This window comes from Giraffa tippelskirchi, chromosome 6 (genome assembly GCF_054371585.1).
Source record: "Giraffa tippelskirchi isolate mGirTip1 chromosome 6, T2T-mGirTip1v1.2.pri, whole genome shotgun sequence".
Lineage (NCBI taxonomy): Eukaryota > Metazoa > Chordata > Mammalia > Artiodactyla > Giraffidae > Giraffa > Giraffa tippelskirchi.
Window position 1 is genome coordinate 50,848,089 of NC_137280.1, and position 25,360 is coordinate 50,873,448.

The 25,360-nt window shown below is 42.7% G+C and overlaps 1 protein-coding gene across 3 annotated transcripts in view; it reads right to left on the reverse strand.

Moving 5' to 3' along the window:
- Positions 1-25,360, reverse strand: part of CLVS1 (clavesin 1) — a 190,630-nt gene that overhangs the window by 5,778 nt on the left and 159,492 nt on the right. For all 3 annotated transcript variants that reach the window (XM_081501150.1, XM_081501149.1, XM_081501148.1), the window contains 2 exons: positions 24,207-24,317; positions 20,095-20,330 (listed from right to left, as the gene is read on the reverse strand). In XM_081501150.1, coding sequence (XP_081357276.1) covers positions 20,095-20,330; positions 24,207-24,317 — 347 coding nt within the window. The remainder of the gene's footprint in view (positions 1-20,094; positions 20,331-24,206; positions 24,318-25,360) is intronic.

Below are 25,360 nucleotides of genomic sequence, written 5' to 3' on the forward strand. Positions count from 1 at the left end.
TGAGAAATATGGACTTAGGATGGGAAGGGAGAAGAAAGAATACCCTATGAGACTTAGGTGATGTCCTAGAAGATTGTAACCCCATAGTACTAAGCCAATGAGGAACTAGGGAGGGATCTGCTTGCCAGGGAATAACAGTGCTTGCTGTAACTGTCCCGGGCGTGCCTGCCCACCAGACACCCGATCTTGTAAAACTGTCATTTAAAGTCTCCCTTTCACTGTGCTCTGTGTCTCTGAGTCCATCCCTTGGTTTTGGGCAAGTACGTGTGTTTCTCACATAGACCCATAGACAGGTATGGGATCGCTGTGATCAACACTCTGAGGACAGGGTATTGGAGTGGGGAGCAAGCATCATCTCTAAAAAAAGAAAAAGAGAGGAAAAGCTATCATTCCAACATCATTCACAGGCCTCATTCGGGTGCCTCTTCCCTTCACTCGGTGTCAAGTTTGGATCTGTTGACTTAAAAAAATATTCACAACTTAAAAGTTAAGAGTTACGTTTTATGCAGCAGGGAATTTTTAGGACTTCAAGCCCGGGAGGCAGCATCTCAAGTAACCCTGAGAGAACTGCTTCAAGGAGGTGGTGAGGGTGGGGGATCAGCCCCAAGCCAGGTTATATAGAATTTTTGCAACAAAGGGCAGGTAGTCTGAATGTCAAAAGATGATTGTTAACTAAAGAAAGCCAGGTATCTCAAGTCAAGGAATTTAACCCTTATCTATGTGTGGGAAGATGCAAGAGTCTGGACTCACTGAAGTCATTCTTTTGATATGCACTTCAGGTATGCCGGTTTCCTGGGTTTTCATATCCTGAGTTTCCTCAGGGCTCATCATAGGAAGTGGCTGCAGTCTGATGTTTGCTAGATGGCAGGTATTCATTCCTTCCTGAGTTCCTTCAGGGCTCACCAGCTCACTGATGATGACTATGATATCCTTTGTTTACTGATATGGCAGAAAACATTCCATTTCTCAGATCTATGTGGAAGTTTTTTAATACTTGTACTGAGAGTGGGGACTCAGGATGCTAAGTTTCTTATCTCAGCCAGTAAACTTTCTTGGCTGAGTGGTGGGCAACAATTGAACAGCCCTGAGGCACTGAGCATGAGGAACCAAACACAATTTTTTTTTCTTGTTTGCATTTTCCCTGATTGAGAAGGGGACCAGAGCATCTTTACTTTCAGCGTGACATAAATGGTCACAAAATGAGCGTTTGATATAAGGAACACATTCTGTCATGAAATATTTGAAATTCATTGGAAAAACAGAAAGCATACGTTGCCTTTTTCAAAATCTATCATAAATAAAGCAAACAGAAACATCCGTCTTAAATCTTGCCCTCTGTCCATTTACCTGAGTCACAGTACTCTCTGGGAAGAATGATCAACTGTTCACTGATAAAAACATCTCTGCCACTCATAAACAGCGAGTTCAAGAACTGTGCATTAACCACGGAGGAACCACTTGCCTTGTGACATTTTTGCCCAGGTCACGTTCAGTGGTAATCTCCCCACTTGTTGGCTTTGCCTTCACCCAAGAAGATGAACACTTCCACTAAAATAAACATTGCAGCCTTTTCTCTTGGGTCCTCTTTCCAACACTGAAAGCCAGCTTAACCTCAAGGGCAAGCCGGGGAGTTATACGAGCTATTTCAGCCGTCATCTCAGTGGTGTAGCCACTACCCTAACAATGGCTTCATTCTTGCCTTGATAGTTGCCACATTTTGTTTTCCTGCTATTATATCCTCCACCTCTACCCTCCTCCATTCACTCTACCTTTTTTCTTTCTACTTTCCCCTTTTCCTCTCCAAAATTTGGAATTTTCCCCACTGCATGTCATCAAATATCTATAGTCATGTTTTTAATTTTTACTGCTTCCAAAGGCATTTACCTTTCAAAAAGAACAAAATAAAAATGTAAAGTGTTCATCATGAACTAGTCCATTCTGCATAGACTCACGATTGAACTAGAGTTTTGTTCTCAGGCAGAGGTTTATTTCCAAAACTTCAGTTAGTTACCTTATCTCAACAGTTGTCACTGTATTTTCTTCTTACTAATGAACTACCATTACCTGGCTTGGGCGTTGTAGACCCCAAATAAGGGCACAGGACCTCCGCCCTTCACCCTAGGCATTCACCTGGAGTCACTGAGACCAGGGCTGTAAGGGAAACTCAGAGGCAATTTAGTCAAATCCTCATTCAATTCAGATCCTTCCCATTTGCTTTCCAGGGACTAACCTCATCACTTCTTCAGGAAGCATTCCATAGTTCTGGTTTTATTTCTTAAAATCAGTGATAAGCTTGGTTTTGTGGAATAGTAATGTCCTAGTACACCTGTATCAGCACTTCTAACCAGAAAGAGTGAGGTTTTTTTGAAGATACTTTTAAAGATGTCTCTAGGTAATTCTATTCAAGCTCTATTTCTCCCTGTAAGTTCCTGCCTGGACTTGAATGATGGCTCCACCACTGGCTTTGTGGTGTTGGGCAAATTTGACCCGCTCATGTATAAAATGGAAGTATGATAGTGCCCACAGCATGGCAGGTAGGGGTAAGGAGAACTAGATGAATTACAAAATGAAAGTGTCTAGCCCAGTGTCAGCCTGATACATGTGCACCTTCATTTTTAGCTATTGCTATTCTTCCCCGTTTGCAGATAGGAAAATTAAGGCCTGGAATATTTAGTTCACCTACACTTTGAGTTACAAAGCATGAATTCAATTCCAAGTTCCTAAGAGCCTCATTATTAAATTTACAAGAGAGAATTGTGTGTCCTGATGTATTGTGTGACCTGACACTAAATGCAGACTAAGATTTGAGAATGGATAAAGACTAATATTTTAAAAATATTTTAAAAGTTTCCACCTGATGAACAATTATTTATGTAGCTTTCAGTGCATCTGTTTGTAGTTGTCTTCCACGATGTGAAGCAATAATGGAGTTTCTTTCTGCTATAATGCCTTCAATAATATCCTTAATGTGAAATCTTAAAGAATAATTGTAAGACACATATTCCATTCAGCTACCAAACTCTTCAAGTTAGAATGATACTTGTAGGCAATATGATACAATTAAAATTCATGGAACCAAATCAATAAATCATAAATCAACAAATCATTTTTTAAGTTAGCCTAAGTATTTCTCATGTAAAGCAGCAAAGCCTTTCTCTATTGAAGTGAAGAAATAAGAAATAAACCTCCCTTGACTGTGACAATACAATTTGCTATAACTTACTGAAATACAAAGAAACCAATGGAAGAAAAATAAATATTCTATTACTTTTTAAGTGAACTATTTTTAGAGTGAGCCCAACAATTCAGCTTTTGCCTAAATGCATTGTAACTTGAATTCAAGTGTATAATGTATTTCTATTTAACCATTATAGGTACCAATCTTAGAGCAAGAAAGAAAGAGCCAAGAGAAAACACATGCGCCTTCAGAAAGGATGGAAATCGGGCTCACATGTAAATAGGTCTAAGCAACACCGTCCAACACAGAGCCCTCAGCACATGTGGGCACTGAGAACTTGAAACTGGATTGGTCTTAGTTGAGATATTGAGATAGGCTGTAAAGACACTGTATGCATGGGACTTCAAAGACAGCATGAAAAAAGAATGTAAAATATCTCACTAATACTTTTTAAATTATATTGAAACCATAATTTTGGATACATGGGGTTGGGCTTCCTTGGTGGCTCAGTGATAAATAATCCACCTGCCAATGCAGGAGACATGAGTTCAATCCCTGGTCCAGGAAGATCCCTTGGAGAAGGAAATGACTACCCACTTCAGTATTCTTGCCTGGGAAATCCCATGGACAGAGGAGCCTGGCAGGATCGCAAAGAATCAGACACAACTTAGGGCAAACAATTTGGGTTAAATAAAACATATTATTAGAATTAATTTCACTTGTTTCTCTCTTTACTTGTAAAGTGGCTACAAGACAACTTAAAATTCTATGTGTGGCTCACGTCGTTTCTGTTGGACAGCGCTAGTCTAAGACTTCATTCCCTCCATCAGGCTTGTAGCTGAACCAGAGTAATATACTCATCCTCATTCAGAATTTCACAGTCATCCCAAAGGACCACAGCAACAACATTATGATCTGTCACCGCCAATATTCAGTGTGCTGTGTTATTTTTCACATGTTAACTCATTTAATCCTCACACTGATACACACAAAGCCCCGGGTGACAGGAGAGCTGTTTTCTGAGAAACACTGTTGTCGCTTGAATGCTAACCAGAAAGAAACTTCATTAGTTTAGATTCCGTTAATTTATTGTTTAGATGAGGGTGAACATATGCCATTATTTTATCTCTAAATGGATAAATAATATCAAAAGACTTCAGGAAGAAATTTAAACTACTTGAAGAGAAAGAAGTTCTTTCTGAACACACAGCAAAATTATTACTAACTTCATGTTACAATTATAGATGGTTTTGGTTGTTTATTATAAGGATCCTTGGAGAAATGAGCTGATGGAAGAGAATCATCACCATGTCACTAACTTGCTATGGGACTCTATGGGACATCTCACTTGGCTTCTATGAGCCCACGTTTTTCAACTGTAAAATGATGATTGCTGGACAAAGTGCTGATTTTAGCCCCAAGATTTCATGAAGTCTACCAGACTGGAATAAATCAACATCAGTTCTTGAAAAGCATTAGACTTCATTTTTCAAAGTTCCACAATTCTGACTTTAAACTAATTTGCTTGAATAGTCTAAGTACCTCTCTATCTCAGCATTTGTTTCTACCTCCTTCTGGAAAAGGCAATGGCACCCCACTCCAGTACTCTTGCCTGGAAAATTCCATGGATGGAGAAGCCTGGTAGGCTACAGTCCATGGGATCGCTAAGAGTCGGACACGACAGAGTGACTTCACTTTCACTTTTCCCTTTCATGCACTGGAGAAGGAAATGGCGACTCACTCCAGTATTCTTGCCTGGAGAATCCCAGGGACGGCGGAGCCTGGTGGGCTGCTGTCTATGGGGTCGCACAGAGTTGGACACAACTGCAGTGACTTAGCAGCAGCAGAAATGCATAACAATATAGCAAATAACAAATTTTGACCAGACCTGAAAAGCCTCTTTGAAAATTTGTATGAGCCCAAAACATTTAGATTTCATGAGTCCAAAAGATTTAACTTTTAAAAATCTTTTTGGGGACTTCCCTCATGGTTCAGTGGTTAAGAATCCACCTTACAATGCAGAGAACTTGGGTTCTATCCCTGGTCGGGGAGCTGAGATCACACGTGCCGCAGGGCAGCTACGTTCAAGCGCTACCACTTAGAAAGTCCACGCACCATGACGAAAGAGCACAGGGGCTACAACTAAGACTCAATGCAGCCAAATAAGTACATAGATATTTTAAAAGATATTTTTATTTCCACATTTATTTCTAAATACCGAATTCAAAGCTGCCAGGTGCTATTAATAACTATTTTGGAAGAAGGACTAAAGAGCCTCTTGATGAAAGTGAAAGAGGAGAGTGAAAAAGTTGGCTTAAAACTCAACATTCAGAAAACTAAAATCATGCATCTGGTCCCATGGCAAATAGATGGGGAAATAGTGGAAACAGTGGCTGACTTCATTTTAGGGAGCTCCAAAATCACTGTAGATGGTGACTGCAGCCATGAAATTAAAAGATGCTTACTCCTTAGAAGAAAAGTTATGACAAACCTAGACAGCATATTAAAAAGCAGAGACATTACTTTGCCAACAAAGATCTGTCTAGTCAAAACTGTGGTTTTTCCAGTAGTCATGTATGGATGGGAGAGTTGGACTATAAAGAAAGCTGAGCGCTGAAGAATTGATGCTTTTGAACTGTGGTGTTGGAGAAGACTCTTGAGAGTCCCTTGGACTTCAAAAAGATCCAACCAGCCCACCCTAAAGGAAATCAGTCCTGAATATTCATTGGAAGAACTGATGCTGAAGCTGAAACTCCAATACTTTCGCCACCTGATGCGAAGAACTGACTCATTTGAAAAGACCCTGAAGGCAGGAGAAGAAGGGGATGACAGAGGATGAGATGGTTGGATAGCATCACCAACTCAATGGACATGAGTTTGAGTAAGCTCCGGGAGTTGGTGATGAACAGGAAAGCCTGGCGTGCTACAGAGAGTAGCTCCCACCTCATCTCAAGCAACCAAGGGTATCCCAGTGTGCAGAAAAATTCCAGCTGGCACTCAGCAAAGCTTGCTCATCACATCCGAAATCAGTTTCAGAATGTTTTGGAAAGAAAGATTTCAACACACACTTTGATTGGATATTTTTAGAATTATCACCTATGAGAGAGTTACCCAACCCTAAGGCTGTTTATTATGTTTATTGTCATCATTTCATCATCACCGTCAACAATAAAATACACACCATTTATTGAGTACTGATTTCATGCCAGCTTCGGTGCTAATTTGTTAGCCTGCATTATCTTTGTTTAAACTTCACAATAATTTTCTGAAGTGATACTGGGGTTTTTTGAAGTATAGTTGATTCACAATGTTGGGTCAGCTTTAGGTGTGCGGCACAGTGATTCAGTATATACGTTGTTGTTGTTGTTTAGTTGCTAAGTTGCGTCTGACCCTTGTGACCTATGGACTGTAGCCTGCCAGGCTCCTCTATCCATGGCATTACCCAGGCAAGAATACTGGAGTGGGTCGCCATTTCCTTCTCCAGGGGATCTTCCCAATCCAGGGATCAAACCAAGGTTTCCTGCATTGTAAGAAGAACTCTTTACTGCTGAGCCACCAGGGAAGCTCTCAGTATATATATATTCTTTTTTTAGATTCTTTCTCCTTATAGGTTATTAAAAAGTATTGAACATATTTCCTTGTGCTATATAGTAGGTCCTTGGTTATTTTAAATTGGGTGGTGTGTATATGATAATCCCATTATTCTAATTTATCCTAACCTCCCATCCTTTCTCCTTTGGTAACCATAAATTTGTTTTCTATGTCTGTGAATCTGCCTCTGTTTTGAAAATAAATTCATTTTTATCATATTTTGGATTCCACGTATAAGCGATATCATATTATTTTATCTCTCTCTGTCTGACTTACTTCACTTAGTCCAATCTCTAGGTCCATCCATGTTGTTTATCATTTTACCAACATTTCCCTGAATATGATCTTCTGAATGTGAACAGCTGACACTTGGCCTTTCTGATAAGAGAGGCAGCCCTTGTCTGACCTCTTAAAGAAACCAAAGAAAAGACTGCCAACTTAGAAAATAGATATAGAGAATCAGATTATTTAGTTATAAAAATATTCTTAAAAAAAAAATATTCTTAATTTTACCAAGTGATTTACTAAAGCACTCTTTTAAGCAGAGTCACTTTAATGCACTTGAGGGATGAGAGTGCTGAAAGTCATAGTTAGATAGTTAGCGTGTGTTGTACCCAAACTCCTTGGTAGAACCCTGGGCATCAGAGTGAGGTCTGCAGATGTCTTAGGGCCCAGTCTGTAGGTGAACCAGATAACAGTTCTTGCCATTAGCCCATGTTCACTGTGCGTATAGGTTTACAAAGTTTTGAGGAATGGCATGCACTTCAAGGTGGGAGGAGAAGGGGACAACAGAGGATGAGATGGTTGGATGGCATCACCAACTCGATGGACATGAGTTTGAGTAAGCTCGGGGAGTCGGTGATGGACAGGGAAGCCTGGCATGCTGCAGTCCACGGGGTCGCAAAGAGTTGGACACAACTGAGCGACTGAACTGAACTGAAGCACTTCAGGGTCGATTCAGGTGTCCTGAGACAGTCAGACGATCTTTCAAATAATACAGTTTTAACATGCAGATGCTTCTGGACAATTTTTTCTACTACCAATCGTATCTAAAAATAGCAACACAGCAAATGGCTGCAGGTGCTTGCACCACCTGCTTTGAATGGGCTCATCTTTCATTAGAATTAGAGTGGCACAAAGAGCTGCCAGTCACTTTCAGAGCACCCCTAATTTTTCCTGATTATTCTCCTCCCTGTGAAATGGATGGTGCACAGCCTCTGTGGAGTCCTTTTGCTAAGAGTGGAATGTGATGTTCTGAAGCAGGTAGAGAAAATGCCAGAAGCTGCCACCAGCTGAGACAATGAGGGTGACTCATCCTATCTGAGTTTGAAAAGGATGGATAGTGTTCTCGATAAAAACTACCTTCTGTAAGTCTATTTTTGAGTCAGATGATTTAAATGGGCCTAAATGACAGGACATTAATGCATCTCCTTTGATATTACTACATTAGCCTGAATATCAATTTTCTTCGTGAGTAGCTGTAGCTTCCCCCCATAGAATGGGGTTTAGGGACAGCACAGTACATCAAAGTGTGATGGAGGAAGTTGCTTTTCAACCTTGTCTTAGAGACAGGATACAATTGGGGCTGGTAGGAATGGAAGCAGACATCTAAGACAGCTGCAGGGCTTTGAGAAAAGGCAAATACCCCGAAAAGGTGCTCTATAAATCCCTGTGGAATGAAGGAACAAATGAATGAATGAATGCACACAAGTGTGAGAACAGTTGTGGTAAAAGAGACAGAGCATTGGACTTGGAAGGAATGAAGAGAATTGAATTTACAGTGTTTTGCTGCCTACCAAGCCCTCCCATATGGGTTAAATCATTTAACCTCAGTGTATTGGGCTTCCTTGGTGGCTCAGTGGTAAAGAATCCACCTGCAATGCAGGATATATAGGTTCTATCCCTGGGCCAGGATCTTCCTGGAGAAGGAAATGGCTATCTACTCCAGTATTCTTGCCTGTAAAATCCCATGGACAGAGGAACCTGGCAGGCTACAGTCCATGGGGACAAAAAGAGTCGGACACAACTTAGAGACTAAGCATGCCCACATGTGCTCCAGTTACTCTATCTATAACATGGGGATAATAATCTATTTTTATTCATTTTAATCTATTTTAAAAAATTCTCCGTTTAAAAAATATCTATTTTTCTTTCAATTCTCAAAACCTGAAAGGCTCAGTTTTTCAAGAACTTTCAGCATAAGTCCAGGAACATCTGTATCCTATCTGGCACGTGGGAAGAAGTGGGGACGTGAAGGCATTTCCCTTGAGATGCTGAAAACTCGACAATGCTCATGTATGGCCTTGACATGAAAGCTCAAACACTATAGTCTGGATACTTTAAGCTCACATAAGATCTGTAGCAAAGTTGGCTTAAAGGCACTGAAATTCTCTATGTGAACAGCATGCTGTTTTTATGAAAGATACTTCAATGAGACATTCATCACATATCACGTCAAATATTTGTTTTCATCCATACAACCACTAAAGCTTATATGAGAGCCCCGTTGCTGGTGAGACGTTGGGTGCACATGCCATCAGCTTTATCAGAATCAGAAAAAATGTTTGCTTACCAACAGCAATGTGTTCACAAGAAATAAACCTTCTGTGCTTTTCTTGCCTAGACTACATCTTCCGTTCCAAGTAACCGCACCTAACCACAGGGCTTCAGCAAACAGGAGTCTCTTTCAGAACAGACACTGTGAATTACCAAACACTTAGCACTTGAAACTACAACCAGTCACACCCACATCTGTTCATTTGCTTCTAATTCAACCCTACTTCTTGGCTTTTCCAGGTGCTTAGAATTCTCTATCTCATAATTTGTCATGTTGCTCTTTAAAACAGAGGAGAACATGTGCCCACCTCCCACCCCCACACACATTTTATCTGTCCTTGATCATGTTCTTATGGGCTGAATTCATTGTAGATTTTCTTCATTCTGATATTACTTTGGAGAAGGGGAACAGCTACCCAGTCCAGTATTCTGGCCTGCAGAATTCCATGAACAGAGCAGCCTGGTGGGTTACAGTGCATGGGGTCACAAAGAGTTGGACACGACTGGGCGACTTTCACTTTTAATGTTACATGGCTTTATAGGATGTTTGTGTAAGGAGATGCCCTCCCCTCATTTCTGCCACAATAAAGAAAACTGTATAAAAGCAGGGAATTTGTTTCAGCTGGATGCACGAGTATTGAAGAGGTTAGGCAGCTATTTATCTTAATCTTTAGAAAATGTTAACAAATTCCTGTCAGCATCCATGCAACCGTCCAGTATCCAATAACTGACATAAAATGCTGGGCTTGCATGGGGGACCCACAAGGTCTTTGCTTCTGGAAGTGATGACATCTCAGGCATTAGCTGGTTGACATAGAGGGACACCCGAAAAGTGAGAAGTGTTTGAGCAATAAATCAGTCATAACGCAACTTAGAAGGCAGCAGGGACTGTGAAGCATTCATGAAGAAATGACGCCTCATGTCATTTTACTGAACGGGACCTCCATATGGAACATCTGTTCCCTGGGCCACACAGTAAAATGAGCCCTTTTTTTTTGCCCCAACTGCTTAGAAGACAAGGGTCCTCCTGTTCCCACACTGACACCCCTCATTCTTTTCCTGCAGATTGTATTTCATAATGATATATTACTTCTGCCGGAAATGAGTAGTTATCCAGCAAACGCGTAATTCACTCCATAAAATGAGGACGACATGCTGAAAGATCACCAAGGTCATAGGCAATTCTACTGACAGCTGAAAACAGTTAAACTGACTTTCTTCTTTTTACCACCCAGGCAGGACCCAAAGGGGAACAACATGGCCAAAAATTTCCTTCTGGCTCGGAAATCTGAACTCCATCCAGGCATTCCCTCAGCTTCCTCCACTCACTCCAATAAAAGTGGCTGGCTCACAATGTCTTTTGATATCGTCCCACTTCTTTCACATGGGATCTAGGAAAGGAGTTTAGGGAACATACAAATGGAGGTGTTTGGTCAAAGGAATCAAAAGCGATCCTTCCACTGTGCATTTGGACAAGATTTCAAAGCACTTGAGTCCTTCCAAGTGCCCAGTATACGGGATAGATGAGGTGGATCATTTCCTGGAAAGTTGGGGCCACTCTTTACTGGCCTGGGTGGAGGTGCAGCTTGGATCTTTAAGTCCTCTTTCTCTGCAAACAATTCTCTCTTAAGTTATAAAGGTTTAATAAGTAAAAGCAGGAGTTATTGCATATATTCACCCAAACTTTATCTATGCTCAGGCTGTACCAAAACCCCTCAAATTACTGGAAATGACGAAAATGGACAGTTTTGACACTATGAATGGGGCTGTGTGCGTGTGTGCTCAGTTGTTCAGTCATTCCTGACTCTTTACAACCCCATGGACTGTAGCTTGCCAGGCTCCTCCGTCCATGGGATTTTCCGGGCGAGAATAATGGAGTGGGTTGGCATCTCCTCCAACAGGGGATCTTCCTGACCCAGGGATTGAACTCGTGCCTCTTGCGTCTCTTGCATTGGAAGGCAGATTCTTTACCACTGAGCTACCTGGGAAACCCTATGAATGGTGCTATCTATATCTAAAAAGAGAAAAAATCCTGGGAACAAACATTTTTACATGTAAGTACACACCGAAGGCAGCAGAATTATTGCCATGTCATGCCAAGTCAGAAAGTCAGTGTAGAATCAATAACCAAAATATTATGTATGTGCTCTTCTACATGGGTGGTACAATATTGTCACTTTTTGCACTGAGGTTCTTTGCTCAAGACAATGTGCTTCTCTGTTTGTCTGTATGGGAGAGCCTTTTTAATGATACCTATAGCCCTATGGGGCTTTCCTGGTGACTCAGTGGTAAAGAATCCACCTGTCAAAGTGGGAGATATGGGTTTAATTCTTGGGTCAGGAAGATCCCCTGTAGGTGGAAATGACAACCCACTCCAGTATTCTTGCCTGGGAAATTCCATGGACAGAGGAGTCTGGTGGGCTACAGTCCGTGGAGTCACAAAATAGTGGGACACAACTTGGCGACTAACCAACAACATAGCCATTCTAATTACTTTACCAGAGATATAGGCTAGAATAAGAAAGCAGTTATAAACCAATCCCAACAACTGAGAAAGATGTCACAAAATCACTGATTTAAAGACCATGCACTTGCTTCACGAAGCAGAAATTCCAGACCTGCCTTCCCAAACCTGAAGCAGAGTTACTGGTTTCCAGTCCAAGCCATTCCCTCACCTTTCCCAGGCAGAAAAATCTCCTTTGGTTTGGATTCATCCTGTGTGAATCAGAGTGGATTCCTGCTTGAGAAGTCTTCACTCGTGCTGGATGCAGGGGTAAGAACCTGGCTTCTGGTGGCAACTACTGAGCCACTGGAATAAACATTCTTGTAGCCACCTTACTTTGTTATTTTATTATGTGAAATAATACATTTTCCTTATCGTTTAAAGCAATGTGGCTGGAGTTTTGTCATATTCACAAATCAACCCTGAGTATTCATTGGAAGGACTGATGCTGAAGCTGAAGCTCCAATACTTTGGCTACCTGATGTGAAGAGCCGATTCTTTGGAAAAGATGTCTGATGCTGGGAAAGATTGAGGGCAGGAGGAGAAGGGGGCCACAGAGAATGAGATGGTTGGATGGCATCACCGACTCAGTGGACATGAATTTGAGCAAACCCCAGGAGACGATGAAGGAAAGGAGGATGCCTGGCATGCTGCAGTCCATGGGGATGCAACAAGTCAGATACATCTTAGCGACTTAGCAACATATTTGCAGCCAAATACTTATGTAGAGCCTAGTATAAAGCCTACTCAGTGCTTAGTCACTATTTCATCTGATTCTTCATGACCCAATGAACTGCAGCCCCACAGGCTTCTCTGTCCTCGGGATTTCCCACGCAAGAATAATGGAGGGGGTTGCCATTTCCTTCTCCAAATACAAAGCCTATTTACTCTTATTTGTTGGACAGTATTTAAAAGTTTTGCTAAAAAAAAAAAAAAAAAAGTTTGGCTATCTACTTTCTGGATTTAAAACATATTCCAGTAATAAATAAATTAGGAGGAAATTAGGTGCTTCAGACCTACACCATTCCAAGAGCAGAAAGTGACAGTCAATGACCTGAAACCAAGGAAATAGACTATCAAAAATAAAGTAAAAAACAAGAAGTTAAAACAGCCCACAAAGGCATCATCATATCAAAGAACAGATTGACCTAGAAATAATTCATGTAGATAAAATTTCATTTAAACTAATAATTTTTTAAAAGTTTTTTTCTGCTTAAGAGTTGAGCCAAAATTATCTGGAGAAGAAGAGCTGTTAGGACCACTTATTCACTGAGAACCTCATACAGCTTGAAGTTTACATGTGTACCAGAATGCATTGTTCCCAGACGCTTGGAACTCAGAGGACATTTGTGCTCCTAAAGCACATAATGAAAAATGATCAGGCCCCAGGAACACTCACAAAAGCCCATTGGATTCCCAAGGGGCCAGAAGACTGTTGGAACTATGGCAGGGTTAGGACCATGGGCGATGTCTACCCACTGGAAGTGACAGCACTGTTCCAGAGGTCAGACCCAGGTCATTGGGCTCAGAATACAGAGACGTTTCCTTAAGCCCTGGAGCAGGCACATGCTGCCCCGCAAGGTGCCTGCCCATCTCTGGACAGTGCAACTTGGGGCTGTCTGACAACTTGTGCTAGAGAACAGACCACCATATGGAGTGGGGGACTGGAAGAGACGACCTGTAAAGTCTCCTCCAATTGTTTCTAATTTTCCTATCTCCTCTGGGCTTCCCAGGTGGCTCAGTGGTAAAGAATCTGCCTCCCAGTGCAGGAGACTTGGGTTCATTCCCTGGGTGGGGAAGATTCCCTTGAGCAGGGAATGACAGCCCACTCCAGTATTCTTGCCTGAAAAATCCCATGGACAGAGAAGCCTGGGGGGCTACAGTCCATACAGTTATAAAAGAGTTAGACATGACTGAAAGGTTGAGCATGCATGTGAACACACTTGGTCCTTAGGGGTCAAAAGATGCTCCAAATGTTGGCTGTTCTGTCCCTGTAATCTTCTGGATTGTCCCAGACCTCTGTCCGTGAGGCACCTGACAGCAGGCATAGACTGACAACAGGAGTGGTCCCTTCTTGCTGGCATCACTAGCACCAGGCTTATCACTGCCCATCCTGCTGCTGCCTGAAATCCCCAAGCAAAGGCTCAGGGTGCCACCACCAAGGACAGTAGGACTGGTGGGGTGATGAGATACGTATGCAATTGCCAGCTTCTCCAGCATAGTCTCGAATCTTAACTCTGATATATTAGGGCTTCCTTGGTGGCTCAAATGGTAAAGAATCTTCCCACAATGCGGAAGACCCGGGTTCAATCCCTGGGTCGGGAAGATCCCCTGGAGGAGGGCATCACAACCCACTCCAGTATTCTTGCCTGGAGAATTCCAAGGATGGAGGGGCCTGGTATCTTCCCATTCTCCAAAACCCAGCTCAGCTCTGCCTATCTCCCCAAAGACTTCCCCCAAGTCTTCCTGGTTGAAATTAATGAAGGCTTCCTCAGAGCACTGCAGCAGGTTCTTCCACCTCCTTCATTGTACCTCTCCCCATTCTGTAGTGAAATATAGTTATTTGTGGGCACATCTTGTCTACCCTGTAAGATCCCAGGAGGCAAGAACCAGAACAGTCTTGGTAAAGCAGGAGAATTAGCTCTTTCCATCTGGGAGCTGACACTTTGATTAAAGGCAAAGGCACTAAGGATGGATTTGGGAGATGGCAGATTTTACTCAACATTAATTCATCTAAATGCAGCGAGCAATAATTTGGCCACCTGATGTGAAGAGTTGACCCACTGGAAAAGACTGATGCTGAGGAAGATAAAAGGCAAAAAGAGAAGAGGGTGACAGAGGAAGAGATGGTTGGATAGTATCATGGACTCAATGGACATGAATTTAAGCAAACTCCAGGAGACAGCAGAGGACAGAGGAGCCTGGCATGTTGCAGTCGTGGGGTCACAGAGTCAGACACGACTTAGCAACTGAACAACAAAGTGCAGTGAACACGTAAAGCATGACTGCTGTGTGTCTACTGTGTGCTGGATGTTGAGCTGGATTCCTGGGGAGGAAGTGAGATGAATTAAGAGTTAGTTAGACAAAGCCTTTACCCTCCAGAATTCACTGGTAAGTAGTGGAGGTGTCATCCCCTCTGATTCTCAACATTAACTCAGAAATTGGACTTGGAGCCAGGACATATCTGGTCACCCAAGAGATATAACTCAGATCATCTGGGGAAAGAGTGGCAAACTCTTATTTCATGCCCTTCACCTTGGAAGTTCAGACCTATCTAGGGTGTGATGGTCTTGGGATAGATTGGGTAGGGACAGCCCACATGAGATTCCTGTCCATGCAGAGAGTGGAGAGAGAAGCCTGGCACAAGAGTTGAGGACAGAATGCAGAATGTATAAGGAAAAGCAGTCAGTGTACCCTATCTTATAGAGGGCACTAACCCAGAACAGGGAGCCAGCGTGTCTAGGTCTGAACCCCAGCTTGGCCATTTACTCACAATGCCATCTTGGGCATTCTTAAACTCTCTATGTCTCAGTTTCCCCATTTGTAAAAATGAGAATGATGACAATACCTTTTTCTTACAGTTGTGGTAAGGACTTAAAGAGTTTAATGAGCTAAGGGCTCAGAACAGTGTCAAAGTGTGAGCTGTCACTACAGTTGTCGCTGTGTTGTTGTCTGGACTGAGGGGCAGTCAGGACTCAGGTGCTAAGGTTAGTCCCTTCCCTGTAGAGGCCACAAAGTCAACAGCCTCTCAGCCACCATGACCACCACTTCCCAGTAAAGGTTGACTGGTAACCTGGGGAGTAAATGAATTTCCCTATCTCGTCCATCCAAGCAGGGAGGTGTTCCAGATATTTGAGTGTAATCATCATGACCGAGCAGGAAATATACAGCTTCTCCTCCTCCCAGACATTGTTTACTGTGTACCCACTGTTTACCGTTTACCAAAAGAAGACTTCCAACAGAGACGCTCTTCCTGAAACCCAGCAGGACCCCAGAGGACCTTCCCAGGACAGGCCCTCCCCAATATCCTCTGCTCTAGCACTTCTCTGAAGCACCTAGATAACAGTATTTGATGCACATTTCCTGAGCTGTTTTGCAGATATGAAAAACCCTTCCCTCTTCAACAAACGGAAGATGTTAACTACTGAGCACATAGCCCCAGGCCTCCTGGAACCTAAGGACTGACAATGTGAACCTCTGTGACACCACCCTTGACCTCACCATCAGTCAGTCAGAGAACTGTGCAGGAGCTGACCAAGTACCCTGTGACACCACCTTTCTCCCCACCTGACTTTTTTTGTTTGTTTGTTTAAATTATTTTATCTATTTTAATTGGAGGACAATTGCTTTACAATATTGTGGCGGTTTTTGCCATATATCAACCTGAATCAGCCACAGGTGTACATGTGTCCCCCCATCCTGAACCCCCCTCCCCATCCCATCCCTCTGGGTTGTCCCAGAGCACCGGTTTTGGGTGCCCTGATTCATGCATTGAACTTGCACTGGTCATCTATTTTACATACGGTAATATACATGTTTCAATGCCCACCTGCCTTTTAAAAATGCTTTGCTGAAACCCTTCAGGGAGCTCAGGGCTTTTTAGGCATGAGCCACCAGTCTCCTCGCAGGACCCTGCAGTAAACATTTCTCGGCTCCAAACTCCAAGGTTTCAGTTTGTTTGGCCTCACTGCGTGTCAGGCACACAAATTTGCATTAGTACTCCTTCCCCAAACTTCTCCAGAATTTAGCTGTCCTTCTGCAGATTCAGTATCAGTTCTGGCCCTCATCTTCTCACCTGAGGCCCCATATCATCCTGCTGATGGCTTTTAGTCTCTCTTCTCTGCTAATTCCATGATCCTTACGAAACTCAGACCACAATTGTGCTTAACTATGTCTAGTGGGAAAACACAAATGAAAACAAAAATAGCATATGGCTGTCCCACCATCAGGTTTGTGATTAAAACTGCATCAAAAACAAACAACTCGTAGAAAAGGAGATCAGATTTGTGGTCACAAGAGGCAGTGGGTAGGAGGAGGGAAAATTGGATGAAGGTGGTCAAGAGGTACAAACTCTCAGTTATAAGATAAGTAAGGGGGCTTCCCTGGTGCTCTAGGGGCTAAGACTGCACGCTCCAGATGCAGGAGCCTGAGTTCCATCCCTTATTAGGGAACTAGATCCCACAGGCCACAACCAAGAGTTCTCATGCCACAACTAAGATCTGGCACAACTGAATAAATAAATAAAATATTTTTTCAAAAAGATAAATTAAGTTCTAGGGATATAATGTACAATATGATTGATAGAATTAAAACTACTATTATGTTATATGTGAAAGTTGTTAAGAGAGTATGTCTTCAGAGTTCTCATTACATGGCACCAAAGATTTTTTCTGTTTCTTTAATTTTGTATTTATATGAAATGATGGATGTTCACTAAATGTATGTGATAATCATTTCATCCTACATGTAAGTCAAATCACTATATCGTACATTTTGTGTGTGCTCAGTCGTGTCCGACTCTTTGTGACCCCATGATCTATAGCCCGCTAGGCTCCTCTCTCCGTGGAATTCTCCAGGCAAGAATACTGGAGTGGATTGCCATGCCTCCTGCAAGGGATCTTCCCGACCCTGGGATCGAACCCACATCTCCTGCCTCTCCTGCATTGCAGGCAGATTATTTGCCCACTGAGCCATCTCGGAAGCATTATGTCAGTTATAACTCAGGAGAAAAAAAGTGAAGTCTGCTAATATCAAGCACTTTTAATGGGTCTTAGAGGGATATTCTCACACACCCCTCATGGGAGTGAGGTCATTTTGGAGGATCTCTAGGCAGCGTGATCAAAATTTAAGGTGCACAGTCCTCTGACCCAGCAGCTACAGGGCTCCACACTACCCAGAGGAACATTCCCATGAGAACGAAGGAGGCACATCAAAAAGGTTCATTGAGCCCTGCTTAGAACAGAAAAAAGCTCAGAAAAAAATCTAACAGTCCATCAGAAGAGAAATGGCTGCACTGTGATATATCCACTTTCTGAAACACGACACAGCACTGAAAACATGAGCTACACCTAGCATTACCGACATCAAAGGAGCTTGCATAAAGACAGATAAACTATGTCTGTCCCCTTCAAATTCATATGTTGACATCCTAACCCCCAGTATCTAAGACTGTGACTATATTTGGAGACAGCATCTTTAAGGAGGTTATTAAGATATTGATCAAATAAGGTGGGCCCTAAGCCAATATGACTAGTGTCCTTGTAAGAAGAGGAAATTAGGATACAGATAGAGATGCATGAAGGGAAAACCCAGTGAAGACACAGAGAGAAGATGGCCATCTACAAGCCAAGGACAGGTCTGAGAAGGCATCAGCCTGCAGACACCTTGATCTTGGAATTGTAGCCTCCATACTGTGAGAGAATAACTTTCTATTGTTTAAGCCAGTGGTCCCCAACCTTTTTGGCACCAGGGACCGGTTTCATGGAAGACAGTTTTTCTACGGACCAGGGTGGCAGGAGGGGATGGTTTCAGAATGATTCAATCACATTACATTTATTTTGCATTTTCTTTCTACTATTACATTGTGATATATAGGGTTTTCCCATGTGTCACTAGTGGTAAAGAATCCGCTTGCCAATGCAGGAGATACAAGAGATGCAGTTTCGATCCCTGGGTTGGGAAGATCCCCTGGAGGAGGAAATGACAACCCACGCCAGTATTCTTGCCTGGAGAATCCCATGGACAAAAGAGCCTGGTGGACTACAGTTGATGAGGCCGCAGAGAGATGGACACAACAGAGCAACTGTACATGCTACCTTACAGTATATATGATGAAATAATTATATAACTCATCATAATACAAAACCAGAGGGAACTCTGAGCTTGTTTTCCTGCAGATAGATGGTCCCATCCGGGGATGATGCGACAGCAATAGGGAGCAGCTGTAAATACAGATGAAGTTTCACTCTCTTGCCTGGTGCTCACCTCCTGTTGTGTGGCCCGGTTCCCAACAGGAACCCTGAGGGTTAGGGACCGCTGATTCAAGGCACCTAGTCTGTTCTAGACTGCGGTACTTTGTCACAGCAGCCCTATTGAACTAGACCACACAATACATAATATTAGATATTTTCTCTGAGTGTGTATAGCTATGTGTAATGTATGGAAAAGAGAATGGAAGGGCCCACCCCAGTCTAATCCCTCGTTTGGGGAGGCATAGAGATTGAGATTGGGAACTAGAGATTGAAAGGGTAAAATAAGGCTTTACTGCTTATAATAAGAAAGTACTTGCACATTATTTGTATATCAATTTAAAAAGCCCTCGCTCATGCCTTCTATTGACTACAGTACACAATGTACTTCCCCATCTGCAACCAGCCATCTTTAGAACTTCATTCCCACTCTCACCCCTGAAGCTTTCACACCAATTTGCCACACCAGAATATCCCACCCCTCCACAGCCTCCACACCTCTGTCTGTCTTGTCTTTCCCGCTCTGTAAGCCTGGGCTGCTGATTCTCATCCTTCAGAGCCCAGCTCATCTGTCACTCACAGTAGAAACAGGTTGCTAGAAGTCTTACTTGGCAGATTTTCCCTAGGCCCTCTTCTCTGTTTTTTTTTTCTTTTATGTCTTTACTCATTTTCATACTCCCAGTGCTTGATCAGTGCCTGTGGCCAAGTAAATGCTCAATGAATGATTCCAAATGCATCAATGATAGCAACATTTTCTAGCAGGTTGCTTTTTCCTCCAATGTGTCTCAAAGGTCCCACATTTCATTCTGTGTGAATTAACAGACTCCCTCGAGACCAGAACTGTAATCACGACATGACCAAGGGCCAAGCCTTCTAGTGCTTCTTTCATACTATGAGGATGACAGTATTTCTGAGCTAGCCAAGCCGCATTTACTTCCAATTTTGGTGAAATCAGCTGAGAATGTATTGCAATTTATTTTATTCAAGTTCTGTGCCCATAAAAGTCTTCAATTACTTAACTTACAATGCATGCCTGCTCAATCGTGTCTGATTCTTTGCGACCCCATGGACTATAGCCCACCAGGCTCCTCTGTCCATGGGATTCTCCAGGCAAAACACTGGGGTGGGTTGACATTCCCTTCTCCTGGGGATCTTCCTGACCCAAGGATTGAAACTGAGTCCCCTGTACTGCAGGCAGATTCTTTACCATCTGAGCTACCAGGGTTGCCCGAAATAGCCCCCACATCAAAAATGCCTCTCGAGCTCTAACTGGGAGGCTCTGCTAACCCAGACCTTACCTCTTCATTGGCTTGGGTGAGCACTCTCTCTCCAGATTGGAGGATGTGTGTTTCACGTGCATTGCATTATAGGAAGTGTGAGTGTAGTCATTTTCGTCACTGTAGTCAGGACCGAGCAATGTCCGGGCCCAAGTTCCCATGTCATAAGGAGGAAGAGTGCCTCCAAATTCAGATGGCAAAAATTCAGGGTGTATTAGCTGGTGGAGGCTGTTTAAGTTGTTTCCATGCAGGAAAATCTGGAAAGAAAAACTAATTAGTGAGGCAAAAAAATCCAAAACATATGATCGAGCATTTAATCTAATATACAGTCTAGCAGTGACAAAGTAGATGCGTTGTTGGTGATCATGAAGTTTAAAGAGGCATTCAATTTTGTGTCTGTGGCTTAGTCTTCATAAAATGTTAATTTATTGCTCAGAAAAGGGGCTGAATTAATTGTCCTTAAAAATGAAGTTCATGAATAAATTGGGTATTTTTTGGCCATGGTCCAAATTTACACATATAGTCATCTCTTAATTATCCTTGCAGATGAAAAGAGTAGGAATGTAGACCCTCCAAACCCCTGATCATGCTTCACGCACACCACATTGCACGGTTCTTCTCCTTAAGCATCCTCTAGACCCTCCTCAATGTTCCTCATCCTTCCCAGGCCTACATCTAGTGGCAAAGACTTCCTCAATCTGCCCCAGCGACACCTGCCCACTTGACTCTTCCCAATTCTCCAGATTAACTGTTCATTGTGAGATGACTTCTAAGTTTTTCTGATTTTTTCATTGATATCTTTCTCCCCCATAGGAGAGGGCTTCTCTGGTGGCTCAGTTGTAAAGAATCTGCTTGCCAATGCAGGAGATGCAGGTTCCATCCCTGGGTCTGGAAGATCCTCTGGTGAAGGAAATGGCAACTCACTCCAGTAGTCTTGCCAGGGTGATTCCATGGACAGAAGAGCCTGGTGGACTACAGTCTATGGGGTGGCAAAAGAGCTGGACATGACTCAACAATGAAACAACCCCCGTAGGAAGAGCAGGATGCTCAGGAAAGGGACCATTTTTTTCTTTAACCCTTTTAATACTCTCCTAGCTCCCAGGGTGGTGTGGGCACAAGGAAAAATCTCAGTCACTTCTTAAGCAATGGAATTGGAAACTGGGACCTGAGAATTTATTGTGAGTTATTTTTGCAACAATTTTCTCTTTCTGTCTGGATTTGCCAATACCCTCAACAAATAAGTTTGTGTCTTTGAAGCATATAATGGATGGTGATGTAATTAGTCGTAGGTGAGAAGACACCCCCAAATAACATTTTCAAACAAATCCATAAAGTGGATAAGCCACAAGTCGATAATTACCATTGCCTGTAATTTAGGAATTGACTCCTGAAAGTTTATTCAAAGTGCATCTGTATAATGACATCGATTCCCACACTTCTTCAAGTTGCAGACTCAATGTGCATTAATTGTTCCCAAGTACAGGGTCATCAATTATACACACATATGTGCACACTTAACCCTGCAGAAATGTATGAATAAATGTGATTTTTAAAATACATATTGTATAATAATATATCATGTATTACATTACACTGTTACACTGTTACTACAGGCATCCCTTGTCTATTGTGCTTTGCTGCACTTAGCAGATATTACACTTTTTATAAACCAAAAGTTTGTGGCAACCTTACATCAAGCAAGTCTATTGGTGCCCTTTTTCTAAAGTGTTAGCAAACCTTGTGTCTCTATGTCACATTTTGATAATTCTCTTACTATTTCAAACTCATTCATTATTATTATATTAGTCATGGTGATCTGTGATCAGTGACCTTTGATATAACTATTACAATTTTTTGTTGTTGTTTTGTATTTTTAATTAAAGTATGAACTTTTTTTAGACATAATGCTATTGCACACTTAATAGACTACAGTATAATGTAAATGTAACTTTTTTATACACTAGGAAACAGAAAAAAAAATACATGTGATTTGCTTTTTCATGATGCTTGCTTTTTTTTGGTGGTCTGGAACCTAACTCACAACATGTCTGAAGGGTGTATATTATTAGTATAATGTACTATATAAGTACATAATAAATATTTGCTTTTTATAAAATAAAATTTAGGCTGCAGCATATGAGACCTTAGTTCCCTGATCAGGGATCGAACCTGCGGCCCCTGCATTGGAAGGCAGAGCCTTACTCCCTACCTTGCCTTGTTGTACTGAATTTTAACTTGTGATATAATGACATCATTTAAAGAGGAAGGAGACAAGAAGCTAAGTGCTAAAATTCTTCACGAGAATACTGTAGCACTTCAGGAAACAATGTACATTTTCTGACACTGGATGGTTGGGTATGACTGAATTTTAACAAGAATTTTTTTTAAGAAATTCACATATTCTGGCTTTTGCAGAATGTCTCAGTGGAGGAATTATAGTATTTGAAACGTGGAAAAGCTGAAGCTAAACACTGATCCCGCTACCCACGCACCCACCCAAAACTTCCAGTTCTCAGAGGAAAAGGCGCGTTGTTGAAACTGGCCCTCTCTCTGGGGTCCTGTGGAGTGAAGGCACTTAGCAGGTAGGAGACGGAATCCCCATTTATCATATTCTGTTCTGCACCCAGAGAACCAGGAAGCTCCTTCCTTCAGTAGCACAGCACACATGTTGGTTGCCTTGTGGGAGGAAATGACGTGGCTCCTTCCTGAGTAGAAGATGAGGCCAGTGGGAAGCATGACGCCATGCTGGGAAGCATATAAGGCACTTTTCAGCTCTTATCACCATCCTGAGCCCCAGACAGATCTCAGAATGTCCTAGAATGCCTCTGCCTCCTGAGGCTGGCCAATTCTAGTCCCAGGTTCCACACTCATTTACAGACAGAATACCTTGTATCCCATACCCTTCGGCAGTGTTTCCTAATGATCTAGAAACAGCTGAGCTTTAGGAGTTGGGAACCCTGCAGACTGTGTATATGTGCGGGGGAAATCCCCCCATGTTATCATTCCCTCCTGAGTACTCTGAGTTCTTCCCCAGCATGGAGTCCCTGGGACATAGAGGCTTATATGCCAGCTAAGTTGCTTCAGTCGTGTCTGAATCTTTGAGACTCTTTGGACTGTAGCCTGCCAGGTTCCTTTGTCCAGTGCCTGGGATTCTCCAGGCAAGAATACTGGAGTGAGTTGCCATGCCCTTCCCCAGGGGATCTCCCGACCCAGAGATTGAACCCATGTCTCTTGCATCACCTGCACTGGCAGACAGATTCTTTACAACTAGCACCACCTGGGAAGCCCAGCGGCCTGTATAAGGTACTGTAAGACTGGCTCTTGTTCCCTTAAGAGGTGATGTCCCTTAGCTAGGTGATAGCTGAAATCAGAAAGCTTATAAGAAAAGAGAGCTAAATAGGAAAGAGAAATGAGTGTTCTGGAGTCTCTCCTACAAGAATGGCTTTATGCTGTGTGTCTCATAAAATTACCCCAACCACTCTGTGACGCGGGTGTTAGTTTTTCCATTTTATAAATGAGGAAACAGAGATTCAGAGAGGTTAAAGAATGCTGGGTTTCTCAGATAATCAGAATGCCAGGGGGGAAAAGAATCTGCTGGAGGATGCTGGCTTCCCAAATGTCATCAGCTGATGCAATCAAGAATTTAAAAACCTTTTTTCCTATGAGCATTATTATTTCTAAAGAAGAATGCTTTCCCAGCCTCAAGGGTGATGGAGCTGGCAGCTATGACCCAAGAGTCATGGGGAGAAAGGCAAACCATCAACATTCTTCACAGAGATAACACATTCACAGGACAAAATGTAAGTTCTTAAAATATTCAGTGTACAGGAAGCTGTTTGACCTGGCATCTCCCACAAGCATTTACTGTAAAAGGGGCATCTGGTATTTGCATGCCTTCAATGCTTCCTTTGGTTTGTCACTGGGACTTTAAACTAACCCAGTGCCACTAAATTATTGATTAAATCCAGGCCATTTGCAAAACTCCAGCTGAGGCTCCAAAGCTCAGGAACTGCAGAAAAGCAAAAAAAAAAAAAAACCAACCACAGTGAAAAATAAAGACAGAAGGAGACTGAGTGGAGGGGCTCTGCAGTTGTCCCTCTAAACCTCCCCCGTTTGGGTTTTGTTTTCATTACCCGTTTCCTGGTCTTGTCTTTAAGGAATGGCTTGATGAGCGTGTACAGGGCATGAATGTACCAGGGCTGGTTGACAAAATGGACTCCTCCAAAGCGGGCAGGAAAGCTGTCCTGGGTGGAAAAAGAGAAACACACAGTGATCAGCATGCATCACGGGTTAGATGGGCCCAGGAGGACTGCCTCCTAGAGGGCCTGCTGCTTCTCAGGAATTGAAACATGAGCAAATGGTAGAAGAGAGAGGAAACACACCTACCGCCCGGGTGTTAGGGTTCCCTCTGTTCTGTCATGTCTCTGTTCCCCTGCAACTCCACAACTTTCATGCATCAGGCCTGTCATTTCTGAGTCACAATCGTGTGACCCCTGACACTGCACTAGAACATTTGCAGCCTGGATGGTGAAGGGGCTGGGATTCTCCGTGGCATCAGAGAACCCAGACTTCAGTTCTCACGAGCCCTACAAGATGGCTCTGTTTACCCTCATTCTCTGCTTTCCTGTTCCAGCCTTCCCCGGTAAGGGATCATGACCATAACTAAACCTTATGGGTGATGGAGGCTATGCAGGAAGGGAGTGGAAAAGGATTTCAAAGGCTGTTCAGAGATGGGGCTCCCTGAAGTCCTTCAAAGTTTGACAACGTCCAACATCCGTGGCTTCTTTTTCACCGATTTCAGAACTAGCTCTTTATTTCATCCCGCGACACCCCCCCCCTCCCGCCAGTAGGTTCCAGGGACAGACACATGCTCACTGATGGGCTAGCAGACTCCCCTAACTGAGGTCCTCTTTTTCTGCAGATGAACACGTTTTTTAAATATAGGAAATATAAATACTTTAAAAAATCTTTCTAATTTTAGAATCCAGCTCAGGGCATAAGCTTAGAAACTGAGAAGCTGCTCTGGGTGCTAATTAGACCCACAGAACAAAGGACCTTGACCATGAACCCTGAGCTAGTCCCACAGCACCAGGTTCTGTGCTCCTGAGGCAGGGCTTCCGAAGATTGCATTCATTGTGGTTAATGGAATTAAAAAAGAAGGAACATCTAATGTGATTCGAATTGCCAAGCATTATGGCTATCAATTTTACAGCAACAAACATCTTTGTAGAATGTTAGAAAGATGGAGTGAAAGCAGAAGTCTCCTATCTGAGCTAACAGTTCAGGC